This window comes from Colletotrichum siamense (genome assembly GCF_013390195.1).
Source record: "Colletotrichum siamense strain Cg363 chromosome Unknown KSG_Cg363_contig04, whole genome shotgun sequence".
Taxonomy (NCBI): domain Eukaryota; kingdom Fungi; phylum Ascomycota; class Sordariomycetes; order Glomerellales; family Glomerellaceae; genus Colletotrichum; species Colletotrichum siamense.
This window is the reverse complement of record NW_023501017.1, coordinates 3,003,794-3,016,862: the sequence shown is the minus strand read 5'-3', so window position 1 is coordinate 3,016,862 and position 13,069 is coordinate 3,003,794. Positions and strand designations below refer to the sequence as shown.

The following is a 13,069-nucleotide window of genomic DNA, read 5'->3' as shown; positions in this document are numbered from 1 at the left end:
ACGATACACGATTGTTATGCGCGTCGGATTTGTGGTGACTCGAAGTTACTCGCCTGCGCCCCCCGGGCTCGCTGCCATCGCCCTTCGCTGCTCTCGTTGGCTTTCTCATTTCTATCGCATGTATACTGAACGCAAAGCTGGTTCAAAAACGGGTATTAGGCATACGCAGTGGTGTTGTCTGCAAAGTCTAGGTACCAGACACAGATAAGGCGACAACAAAGACACCATGGCTCATTGTTTTCTTCGCAAGTCATACTTAGCTTGGCGAAGAGGCCTTGACGTTATACACAGAGCCCAGGGCTTCTTCTGGTCAAGTTTGGCAGTAATTGAGGAGCTAGGTTTGAAGGTCTGCTCTCACCCTGAAATTGTCGTGGGCTCCAAGGGGTAGGGGTTTCTGTGGGGGTATAAATCAAGGCTTCAGGTTAAAGACTTCGACTGCTCAAAACACTGTGTGTCTGCCCTCTTTGGGCTTGATGGGAACCAGGGTAACTTATACTAAATTCAGGTCTCTATTTGCAAAATAGACACCGGACTAAGTGATTGCATCCTGTCCCAGAGCCTTTTTTGCCGCCGTCCTTCGTTGTCGTAGTCTTCTGTTGATCTCTTAGTATTCATGGTCCGATGATACGTCAGAGCTACGCGAGTGCTTGAGGCCGTCACTTTCACCCTCAGCACACAACTTCGCAGCTGCAAGTTGTACACAGGTCTCTATCAAGCTGCCGTCTGCCGGTGAGACCCATGCTACAGCCGTCGTCTCATTGGCTTGTCTCGGCCTGGTTCCTGAGAGCATACGAGGAAGAACCCCTGTTCGGCACTTGAAAGACTTTGCTGTTGGTGTGTTGGGAAGCAACTCTGCGGTCTCGGTGGGCTAGACTTCACGACGTTTGAGTGAACCAGGCGGGTGATCGTTGAATATAAATAACTTGGAACTTTTTGGCATTCAACAAAGAGTCTCAAATGGGTTCTGCGAGGCGAAGATGAATGTTGGCATATTGAGAATTTCTTGCATGCACAGTTCAAAGCAGGGTGACGGACACAACTTTGACTCAGAGCTGAACGAGAGACAGTTATAGACAGCAGCCATTCGTCATTCTGACCTGTTTCTCTTGTTCCTCATCTTCAGCCTATTCATTCTAATACTACTGAACGATGTGTCTTCCGATTCGAGATCGTTCGGAAGGCGAATGTCATGCAAGACTTCTAGGTCTGATCACAAGATATTTGGTTTGCTCAAACAACAGTCGATCTGTTAAAAACATTTCTTTTGTTTCTGTTGGTCTCACAGGACCAGCTAGCTGGTAGGGCACTGTGGGCAGCAAATATCGTATTATATTAACTGCGTTGGTGGTGATGTGTATGAGGTTAACTGCGTTAGAGGCAGCGGCCGCGATCGCAGCGTTGATCGCGGAGGCCGGTGCCTTACGTAATCGCTGATTACGTAAGGCGCGCCCAGCTCAATTAACGCTGCGATAGGCTAGCGTTACCAACACTAGCAACTTTCTCTTTTTGCCAGCGTTAACGCAGTTAACAGTAACTATAGTACAATTCAAAAAGAAGTCGTTAAACAATATATAACGTGAAAAGCAGTAATTGCCAGCAATTGCAGCAATTACCCATAATTGCCTATAACCCCTGCTGTAGTAGTTGCTCCACAACTATCGCTTAATCCTACCTCAGGCCAGCACTAGCGATCAGCGCCGCTCAGGCCCACATAACTTATCCCTCTATCTATATTGTTACTAAGTTTATATTAAGGAAGTATATGAAGTATTAGTTAGGTTTTATTTTAGTAAAAGCATTAGTAAGGTTATTATTACTATTAATCTAGTGTATTTCGTATAGCTTATAGCGTTTATATAACTACTATAAAGCTATAATATTAATTATTAAATGCTTCTCTTTTGTAGTACTTAGCTTAATGAGGCACTTATATAGTAAGTATAAGTCAGTATAGATGATAGTAGGTATTAGAGGTAAGTTAAGCTGTTTAGTAATTATTTAGAGGGTTATAGAGATAGTATAAGCTATATTAACGCTAGCGATTATACTATAGACTTTAGAGGCTAGTATACTTTAAGTAACTTACTTACTCTTTATTAAACTAAAGTAGATAATATTACTGTTAATTATAAATTTATTCTTATTAGAAAGGGTCTTATTAGTGAGAATAATAGCAAAACTAAGCTGTAATGTTAAGTTAGTATTATTAGTAAATAAGCTATTAATAAAGATAAAAAGTTTAGTAGTTAATAAGTTAATAGGTATAAATGTTAACTCTTATGCTAGCAAAGCTATTTGCTACTATAGTTATATATTAAAGGCTTTAATATTATTAAGCGAGGGGTCTTAGTATTAAGCAGTAGTTAATAGATTATAATATACCTTAGGCTAGCAGATTAACGCAATATATACTCTGCGCGCGCATTATTTAATATATTACTTCTTAATAGTATTAGGGGTAGTATTAATATTAATAAGGGTAAGCTTCTTACTTTAACCTTTCTAGTAGAGGATAATAGTTTCTGACTTATTAATACTAATGATACTACTATTAAACGTTAGTAATTAGTTAACAGTAAGTTATTGCTTAGCTTTTGCTATAAATAAGGCTTTAGTTAGAGCCTTATCCTTATAAGCTGAGAAATTAGTATTAGTGAGGCTTAAAGTGTTATTAGTTTATATATTAATAACTATAAAGTTAGGGTTAATAGCAGAAAGGACTAAAAAGTAAGGATTATAGCTTAAAGTAACTATCTAGAGAACTTCTCTATAGTAATAGCTATATATAGCCTACTAGTAGGTGTTAGCCTCAGTAATACTATAGAGCAGCTTAATAACTCTTATAATAATGCTTTTTAGGTATTAGTTGTAAATCTAAGTGGGTAAGTATGTAAGGATCGTTTTATTAAGCTTTATTACTAACTAGATATATGCTTATATTATATTATAAAGCTATAAGATCTTACTAGAAAGTAGTAACTATAAGGTGATAGTGAGGATAAAGTGTTAGCTTATACGCTATATTATTAGAGATTATATTAAAATCACTTCTTTATTATTATTAGTATATCCTTAGATGATAAAGTGGGACTTCTTATAAGGCTTATTAGTGTTCTTACTTTTAATCTTATTAACTATTTGTAATTAGAAGATATAGATGTTTATATGCTTAATAGGGTTATATATAACTATCTTAAAGACGCCTTAATTGATAAATCCCTTAATTTTAGCCTTATTAGATTACTTAAAGGGGTAGCTAGGTATATTAATCTTACCTACCTTATAGAGCTATATAGCTAGGTTAAGGTTAGTATATTCCTTATTAGTTATAAAGATTTTATTAGTAGTAAAGAATGCAGTAGTAGCGTTAATGTTATTAACCTCTAGTATGAAGTTAACGCTAGGGGTGGGGTTAATATTAACTATTTTCGCTATAGGTATCTATCTTTATAAACTTCAGCGCAGCTTGCCTAGGGGTAGTCTTAGGCGTTCTTCTCCCTTATAAGGCTAGCTATATCAGCGTAATAGTAGTAATGCTAGCGCTAGTAATCCTTCTTAGTCTTCTTTTGCTAGCGTTGCTAATACCTTAGGGGCGTTTAGTAGAGAGTTAGCGTTAATAACGTCTTCGTCTAAGTTATTATAAAAGGGCTTAATATAGGTTGATTGAAATGTTCTTAGCCTGTAAGGTAGGTTAAATATATAATCCTCCCTATTGATAGAGAGAAGCTTATATAGGCTAGCCTAGCTTTTATTCTTGCGCTATATGAGAATATCTAACTATAGTAAGAGGGCTAGCGTTAATAATATACTTAGGCTGTTATAAAGAGTGAGGGTATTAGAGACTTAGTGCTTAGCGTGTATATAGTGGAGTTTATTAGTAGCCTTTTGCATAGCTTCTTAACGCTTAGTGATACCTAAAGATAGCACTAAATCCTTGGTTACTTAAGGGTAGGCGCTAAAGATAAGTAGGGTTAGGATTAGACTGTTAGGCCTAGTAGTGTTATTAATAGTCTTAATAATTATCTATAGGGCTTACTTATAAGAGATAAAAAGGTCTTTAGCATAGATAATATTATAGGCATAGCATAAGGTAGTATAATAATATTTAACCTTACTAATACTATAGTAAGCCTTAATAGGGACTTCTTTAATAGTAATTACTAAGGTATAGGTAGCATACTTAAATTCACAGCTGTAGAAGTTAATATTAACGTCCATAGTAATAAAGTCTAGAGGGCCTTAGTATATATTAATTTAGCATATATATAAAGCCTCTTAAGTATACTAAGCTAATAGATCTTTAAGGAAATAGGCTGTATTAAAGCTAGTAGCACTATTAATAATATAGAGTATTAGTTTATTACTATTAAGATATATAATATCTATAAAGATCTTATAGTTAAACTTATAGTTATTATAAAAGGTGAATCTAAACCTTTTAGGTTAACTAATATAGAGTTAATAGTGTTAGTAAACCTTAGTTAGATAGGTAAGAAAGCCTTTATTAACTTTATACCTAGCCTTAGTAAGGATGTATTAAAGTCTAATAACTAATAGGTAGCTAAAATAGTAATAAAGTTATTAAAGTTTAACTTCACTAAGGTAGCAGTAGGTAATTAACTATTCTTATTAGAGAAGTATCTAAAGATATCCCTATTTATAGATAATTAGAACTCTAAGGTCTTTCTATTTTATAACGTTATTAAAGTTATTAAATATAACTTCTATCTTATCTATATTGTAAAGGCAGTATAGGAAAGGTATATTTATTAGCATAATATAGAAAGTAATAGGATTAAGCAGTATAAGGACTTTAATAGATCCTAGTAAGTAGATAGGGTTGCTAAGGTTGAATCTAATAGTAGCTACTCTTATAACGTTAACTTTAAGGTTTAATATTAATTATTAAAGTGTGAGGACTTAGGGTTAGCCTGCTATTAAATATTTAGAGGTATTAGTGTTAAGTAGGATACCTTAGAAGATTATTAACTTATACTTTCCCTTAAGAGAGAACTATAAGGTATGTTCTTTAGGCTTAACTGTAGCATATTAATCCTACTTAGTAATAGTATAGAAGGTAGCGTTATTACCTAACGCGCTAGTAACTTTAAAGCTATTAAAAGTGATACTAGCAAAACGAGGAGTGAGAAATTATTAATTTTCATTATCTAAGCCCTCTGATCTATACTAGCTATCTTTAGCGTTAAAGTTATTAATATTAAGAGTGCTAAAGTAGTTTAATATATCCTTATTATAGCTATTAATAGGAAGGTTATTAATACTTTTAATGCCTTTATATTATATTAAAAAGTAATTAAAAGTAGGGGTAAAAGTATCCTTATTAATATATATCTGCTTAAAGCAGTTAAAAGCTTTATAGTAATCTTTAGCAAGATGCTTTATTAACTAGCAGCTTATTTCACTGCAAATATAGCACTTCTTCTTAGATTTAGGAAGTATAAGTTAAAGGTGATATTAACTATAAGGTGTATATAGATAATAGCTAAATTAAGAGCTATAGCTATAGCTATTATATTAGTAATTAGTTTAGTATTAATCGTTAACTAAAGCTAGATTTATTATAAAATGCTTATAAGCCTAGCTTTATATTATGATACTAATAGATAATTTAAGCTAGTTAGCAACACTCTTATAGTTTTTAGTAGAGCTTATAAGAGCGTAGTTATACTTAGGCATACCTTAGTAAGTACTGAGGACCTAGTTATAGAGGGTATTATTAAAATAGTAGATAGTAGAGAGAGTATATTAGATAGTAATAAGTTTATTAAAAACTATCTTAAGGCACTCTATCTTAGTCTTACTAAGGTTCTTAAGGATTATATAGTTAAGGGTAGTATTATGCTACTCAGAGAGATACACTTAATATAACTCTTTAGTCTTAAAGTAGGCTTTAACTTTAGTAACTAATCTAGTAAAGTTAATAGGTGTATTATTATTATAAAGCTTATTATAGTAGTAGTTAAGTACTTTACTTTTAAGCATAATAGAGAAGGCACTTAGGGTTTAGAACTAGTTAATACTAGCTTTAACGTAATAATCCTTGAAGATAAGAAGCTTAAAGTTAAGGATATTATATATATCACCCCTAAATCGCATGCTGTTATTATATAACTTCGTGAGATCTATGAGTTATTAAGGGGATAGCTAATTAAGCATAGTAATATTAAGTGCGTTACTTTTACTGAAGTTAACGTTAAAGCCTCTTAGAGGGATGAAAGTAGTTAATTAGCAGGCTCTAGAAGTGCTTAATCTATATTAGATTAGTCTGAAAGATAGAGCTGTATATAAGGAAGTATAGTTAGAAGAAGCTAGCAGTTCTAGCTTAATACCCTTAATATTATTAAAGAAGTTAATATCCTTAATAGCTTTCTTAAGAGAGGGAAACTTAGTTATCTTATTATTAATATTATTATTAGTCTATTAGTAGAAATCTCTATAAAAGGTAGCATAGATATTAGAGGTAATAGAGGTGCTATCTTAGATAATATAAACCCTATTAGTAATAAGGAAGTCTCTAAATTCCTTTATAGTAGCTATATTATAGTTATTAAAAGCAGACTCTAGTATATCTTTGAAGTTAGTAGAGGCTTAACCTTAGAAGGTAGAACTAGTAAAGCTGTTAAGTTAGTAGTATTCTATATTAAATAAGAAGTATAAAGTAACTTATCTATAGGTAGTAATACTTAATTCTATATTAATATTACTAAGCTTTCCCTAAAGGCTCTAGTTAACTATACTATAAACTCTAATAGGGATAGGGATAAAGTGGTTGCTAGCTAGAGGCACTAGAGGTACTAGTAGAGCTAGAGGGTTGCCTAGAGGGTTACCTAGAGGGGCTAGAGTAGCTGAATTAGATATAGTTAGAGGAGCTCTTAGTAACTATAAATATACTAAAGAGTAACGCTAATAGGGCTACAACAAATTAATAATAGTTATTTAAGAAGTTGCATAGCTTATTAAAGATATAGAGGGGTAGGTATTAATATTTCTAATAAAGTAAGGCATTAAATTAAATCGTAAGCGAAGATTACTACACTATAATCATAAAGAGCTTACTAAGTACTATAGCAGCTAAGGCTTATTTATCTAATAGATAATTTATTACTCTATTGCTTTTACTTAACTTAATGCAGCTTAATAGTAGTTAAAAACAGAAGTATAGGGGTTAGGAAGGATCTCTATAATAGAATGAGGGTTAGTTACCTGTGTGAGGAAGGATACTAAAGGTAAGTATTAATAGGAGGGTAGGTAGGCTTAGTAAGTAATATTATTAATAAAATAGTAAAATCTTAAGGATAAGTAGTATTATAGGAGAAATAGAAGAACTATATAATAGCGTTATAGAAGGAGTATAGGTTAGTAAGGGTAAAAGATAGTAAAAAATTCTCTTGTAGCTAATAGTTAGCAGTTAGTATTTAATAGTTAAATAATAGGAAAAACTTATAGTAAGGTATGCTGCGCGCTGCGCGCGAGGGTAGTTATTATTAAATAGGCTTAAAGTAGCTGTTTACTATTAATATTAACTTAGTGAAAAGAAGGTAGTTAAAAGCTATTAAAAGCAGAGTAATCTCTTATTTACTTATATAGTGTGAAAACTCTGCTTATAAGAAGGTAGGAGGTTAAGCAAAGTAGTTAAAAGTAAGGTAGGTAGTTAACCTTACTATTAATTATAAGTTAACAGGCTAAAGTTAACGTTAAGAGTTAAATATATAATAGATGCTCTTTAAATAAGAAAGAGGAGTGATTACTAAGAGCGTTTTAAGTGAAATAAACTATCCTTTAGGTTATATTATAACTACTTCTATTAAATATAAGATTAGAGGCTATAAAGGCTGTTGTTATAATCTTACTATTATTAATACTATAGGGAGATATTACTTAATCCTACTAATGTTAGTAATATCAGCATTAACATACTCTTCTTAGAAACTAGAGGAGGGTAAGTTCAAAGCAGCTTAGGCGATACAAACCATCTTTTCTCAAAATTGCAACTGCTTCGTTAGTATAGGTTGATTAATTAAGCATTTCTAGGTAGAACAGATCTAAATAAATATTAATAAGACCACCTCTTTTAGAGCCTTACTGATCTATAGTTAATTAATATATCGCATAGTGGTAACTATGAAGTTAACTACTAATTAGTATTAGTCTCATAGGACTAGCTAGCTAGTAGGGCACTATAGGCAGCAAATATTATATTATATTAACTGCGTTAGTAGTGATATGTATAAGGTTAACTGCGTTAGAGGCAGCAGCTGCGATCGCAGCGTTAATCGCAGAGGCTGGTGCCTTATGTAATTGCTGATTACGTAAGGCGCGCCCAGCTCAATTAACGCTGCGATGGGCTGGCGTTGCCGACAGTTTCTCATGGGGCCTGTTGGTAGAAACAACGATCAGCTCTTTTATAGCACATATGAGTTCTCATAAAGTCGTGTAAGGATCAGCGCACTTTTATATATCGGTGAGTCTCGACTATGTGAAACGCCTTCTAGCAGTTGACAAGCCTGGCAGTGAGTCCTGAAGAATTCATGGGACAAAAATAAAGTATATTGGCCTTGTTAAAGAAGCGGACTGTACGAGGAAACTACGCTCTGGGCATGACTACATGCTCTCCTCTAGAGTATTGCTAACATAATACTTCGGGGGCAACAGAATTAGTAGATGAGGACAATAAATTTTGGGTAGAAGGATTTGCGAGCCTCGTGTCTATGCCCTCGAGGATCATCATGTTCTGGTTGGCGGGCTTCGATCTCTTTCAAGGATTCGGCACAATGCCAATTCGATTGTGGTGGTGAGGGAAATACTGAAGCATCATTCGTCTTTTTAAACCCCCATCACAGCAGCAAATCGTAATTCTGTCGATTCCCCAAGTGCAGCTGACAAGTCTGTGACTTCCCCCTGTTGGGTTGTGTGAAGTGAATTGTGTCTGCCTAAAGCACGAGGGCACTCCTGCCTTGTGGAATGGCAAACCTCACTTGTGGCTTGATGAGGAGGCAGGTGACCGTCCTGCTCAACCGCGCTATCGGACTTGCCCTGGGTCCAACTGGCTCAACGGGTCAATCGACCTGAGGTGTGTGTGGCCACCAGGGATCACAGGTTCGGAGCCCGGTTCTGACCTTTTTTTTTTTTTAATTTATTTTGTTTTGCGCCCCTTTTGATTCATTGTGGCAAATCCCTTGTGCATGGACTTGGGCTTGAACTCGGTCGTCTTTGCTGTGTCCGATATAATTAAACAGGTTATCAGCAACCTCACAACTACGAAGCTCATGAGATCAAGCCATTCCTTCACTGAATGTTGAATCCTCTCTTAACGTGACGGCGACTTGAATGAAACGTGTAAGCTCACCGAAGGGAAGACACTCATTCCATCAGACAGAGAAGGGCTTCTGAATTGGTTGGTTTCTGATGCTATGTCTTCGTTACGGCCATGCATTGATATGAGATCTAAGAAGACAGACGTTCCACCAAGGGTCATGAGCGTATATCTTCCGGCAACACCATGGCCTATCATGCGCCTCTTAAAGCAATTGATCGTCTGCCATTCTGCTTTAGTCTATGTAGCAGATCTTGAATAATTCCTTGAGGAGCGCTTTTCGATGCTTGCGGGTGCCTCAACATTCTTTAGACGTGAGTTTGCGTCCACCTTCCTTCGCCCCTGACTTCTTCGTTAGCAGGAACGATCTTCGTATTAGAGTGCTATTCTGCTTCCAAGGCTGAAATGCCGGCAATATGCCGCCTGTAGACCGCTACTAGAACCATGAAAGCTGCTATGTACCTGATATGTCGCATCTTGCAGTGACCTTCCTCTCACAGGGACGGATTTGTCCCGAGTGAGGTAGGATGTCGTATTTGTGGAAGTCCGCTTTAAGGGGGAGGCCGCACTATCTGGATATTTCCGACTGGTTGACATATAAATATTGTGTTAGCTGGGATATGATGATCGAAGCAACAGAATGGGCAGCATCGTTTGTTCACTGCCTTCGCTTCTCCCGGGTAATTGAAAATTTAACGTTGGATGGATGCCATATGCATGGCAACTTATATGGGCTGATGATAATCGGCACAAAGATCGGAATTCATCATCTATGTCCTTCTCGTATACATTGAGTATCTAACAGGGGCTTCGGGTCTATCAGGGATTATTTGACTTTCAGTCAAAAGCTTTGTCCTGCTACCGTCACGCTGTACTCAACTTTCGTTTTCAGCATCAACTGAGAGATACGTCCGACTCATTGGCATCCTCATTCCATGAGAGTGAATTCCGCAGTCATCTTAAGGTCATGCGGCGGATCAAAACGAACGTAGTAGTCATTCAAGTAACTAATTGATGTGTACTGAGGAAAAGAGAGTGAAGCGTGCAATCTCTGGACTAAACTTCTTCAATGAAAAGAGATAGAATGAAACTCATCCATGTAAGTTGTTTCTCACATTTCCAGATCGATTCGACACATGTTGTCGGGTGCTCGTGATCCACCGCAAATCTTGTCACAAACGTTGTCTTCCAGCCCCTGTTCTTCCTCCCTGAGAGCGCCGCTCATAGGTATACTCGTCCTGTTCTTCTTCTTCATCATATTGATCTCGCAGATCGTCGTCTTCCATGTCATTGTCATCCTCATGGTAGTCGTCCTGAGCCGGTCGAGTCATGCGGCTTCCCCGCGGGCGTTGCTGCTCTCGGCCTGCTCCACGTCCTGCGCCCATGTCGTCCTGGCGTCTTCGATTTTCAAGTTGAGTTCTATCGAATACGTCGGAACGTTGTGACCTTGAATTTTGGCGAGCTCTCGAAGAAGAGATTTCAGGGTCTACTGAAGAGTCCCTGTATCTGGCTATCTGCGTGCGTCGCCTTGTGGTTCGGTCAGGGTGGTCTTCATTGTTTCTCTCTCTCGCCCGCCAATGATCCGCACGCTCTTGGCGACGCTTTGCCTGGTCCTCCTGATCCCCGATCTTTACAATATTGAGATACTCCTCAAATTCATCTGTGGTGTCTGCAACAGCCTCGAAATGTCTGGCTGTCAGCGTAGCTGGGCTTTCGTCTTTGATGCCTTTCTCCAATTTGATTTGTTTGTCGTAAAGAGATAGGCCTGCCGCTATTTGCACTGCGTTTCTGATTTGTCGTCCATTCCATGGACCTCTTTTTCTGCGTGTTCTTCTGGAATACTCATCATATTCATCGCTGACGAACCTTATTATGCTCTCGTCCTCGACGTCCAGATAACCATCCCCCGCAACGCCATCTTTGACTCTGGGTAAACGTTGAAGATTGGCCTCGAGGATCTTGATTGTGTCGATGAGACTCAAGTTGGGGTAGCAGAGACTGAGATGCACGCGGGAACGAAACCCTTCATCGAGAGCACCGACTCTGTTGGTTGTGAGGAACAAAATCCCGCTATAATACTCCAAGACTCTGAGGAACACTTGGAAACGGATGGTCAGTTGCAGTCACTCGAGAGTTATAGGGCTATGTCAGGACTCACCTCCCACGAGAGCGTTGCGTTCTAGATTTCCACCACCGCGTTCCCTCTGTGTGAGGAATACATCAGCTTCGTCAAACAAAAGAATGCAGTTCCACAAGTGGGCATAGCGGAAAATATCCTTCAAGGACCTTTCGACTGCTGCAGGCGAGAACCCGAGATCGCCGCAGGTGATAGGAAATAGCGGCCTCTCAGTCTCAGCTGCAACTGCTTCTGCTGTCGCTGTCTTTCCAACACCAGGCGCGCCATGTAACAGTATTACAAGTCCCTTTCCTTTTCCTCTGACGGGATCAAGATCGGAAGTAGAAGGTCCTTGTTTACTCCTGAAGTGTGCCGCAACAGCTGACCGAATCATCCTCCGGCGTTCAGGCTTCATCTGAATTTGGTCCAGAGTAAGATTGCCTTGCTCAGTATTGAATTCAATACTTCTGACGTCGATTCGTGTAAACTTTCGCTCTCGTAAGACGTAGGCGAATGCCCGTCGAGGTAGTAGAACAATATCTTCATCAGACCAAGTCCACTCCTGCCAATTCGCCTTTTTGTCTAAGAATGAATCCTGAGACACCCATGTATTCGCTTCCGACTTGTACAGTTTTTGCTCTTCGATGATAATCGAAGTAGTCACACTACACGAAAGCCGGTGTTGGGGAAATGCTTTGACACCTTCTTCCCAGATTTTCAGGGGAACCTCAGCGTAAGGCACTGAATCCCAAGGTGCGGGGAAATGTAGCGGCACGCCTGACATGGTTTCCCATCCAGGATAGCTCTGAAGCGTTTCTTTGAAGTCGACAACAATCTCACTCTCGATGTGTTCGGGGGACTGAACTTCTCCCCCTTCATGATCTCGAAAAGTCTCTCCGAACAGACCTGTGATGAAGGTCCATCCCGAGTAGTAATGGTGCTTCGTGCTACTCCTGATGCACTTCAGGAAGAGCTCCCCACAAGCTTTCTGCTCCTCGAAAACGTCCTTCTTGCTCTCATGGAGAGACAGAGGATAGCATTCTAAGGAGGTAATATCTCTCTCTCCTATGAAACGTTTGAATCGAACGGTCGTCCAAATAGGCACAAGGCGTTCTCCATCGTAATCAAACGAGTAAAGCGACCATTGAGTGAACTCGCTTTTATCCGTTTGCGGGTTAATTCTGTAAACCGAAGGGACAGCGGCAGGGCAACAAGACACCATTCTCCATACCCTCTGGACCGCAGATCTGTGTAGGAGCCTCTTCGTCCTCGCCCTGTGAGCAAGAAAGGCCAGTGATCCAGGTTGAAAGAGATAAGGGATGTCCTCGAAGCAAATACGTTGGCAATTTTGAAGCTGGGAGCCTCGAAAATTGTCCCGGATGGGAACGACGACTTGTTCCACAAAATTGACAAAACATCGCATGTGTTCTAAGTCTTGATCAACTGAAGTTGACGGTTCCGCACACTCTTGATCAACTTTTTCCTCTGCCGTCTCGGTTAAGACGTTGATCGGGTCATTTGGCGGATGTGAGGTGCTCTCGTCGTGAGGATCGATTTTCTGTTCCTCGCTTGGAGCAATGTCCTTTCCTGCAGCATGTGATCCAGCTGAGATTGGCTTA

General features: G+C 38.3%; 1 protein-coding gene across 1 annotated transcript; it reads right to left on the bottom strand.

Moving 5' to 3' along the window:
• Positions 1 to 10,506: 10,506 nt before the first annotated feature.
• Positions 10,507 to 12,234, bottom strand: RIX7 (Ribosome biogenesis ATPase RIX7; the record flags this gene model as incomplete). The annotated part of the gene is made up of 2 exons (XM_036638576.1): positions 10,507 to 11,432; positions 11,493 to 12,234. 2 exons carry the CDS (start codon positions 12,232 to 12,234, stop codon positions 10,507 to 10,509), a joined length of 1,668 nt encoding a protein of 555 aa, XP_036496858.1.
• Positions 12,235 to 13,069: the final 835 nt, after the last annotated feature.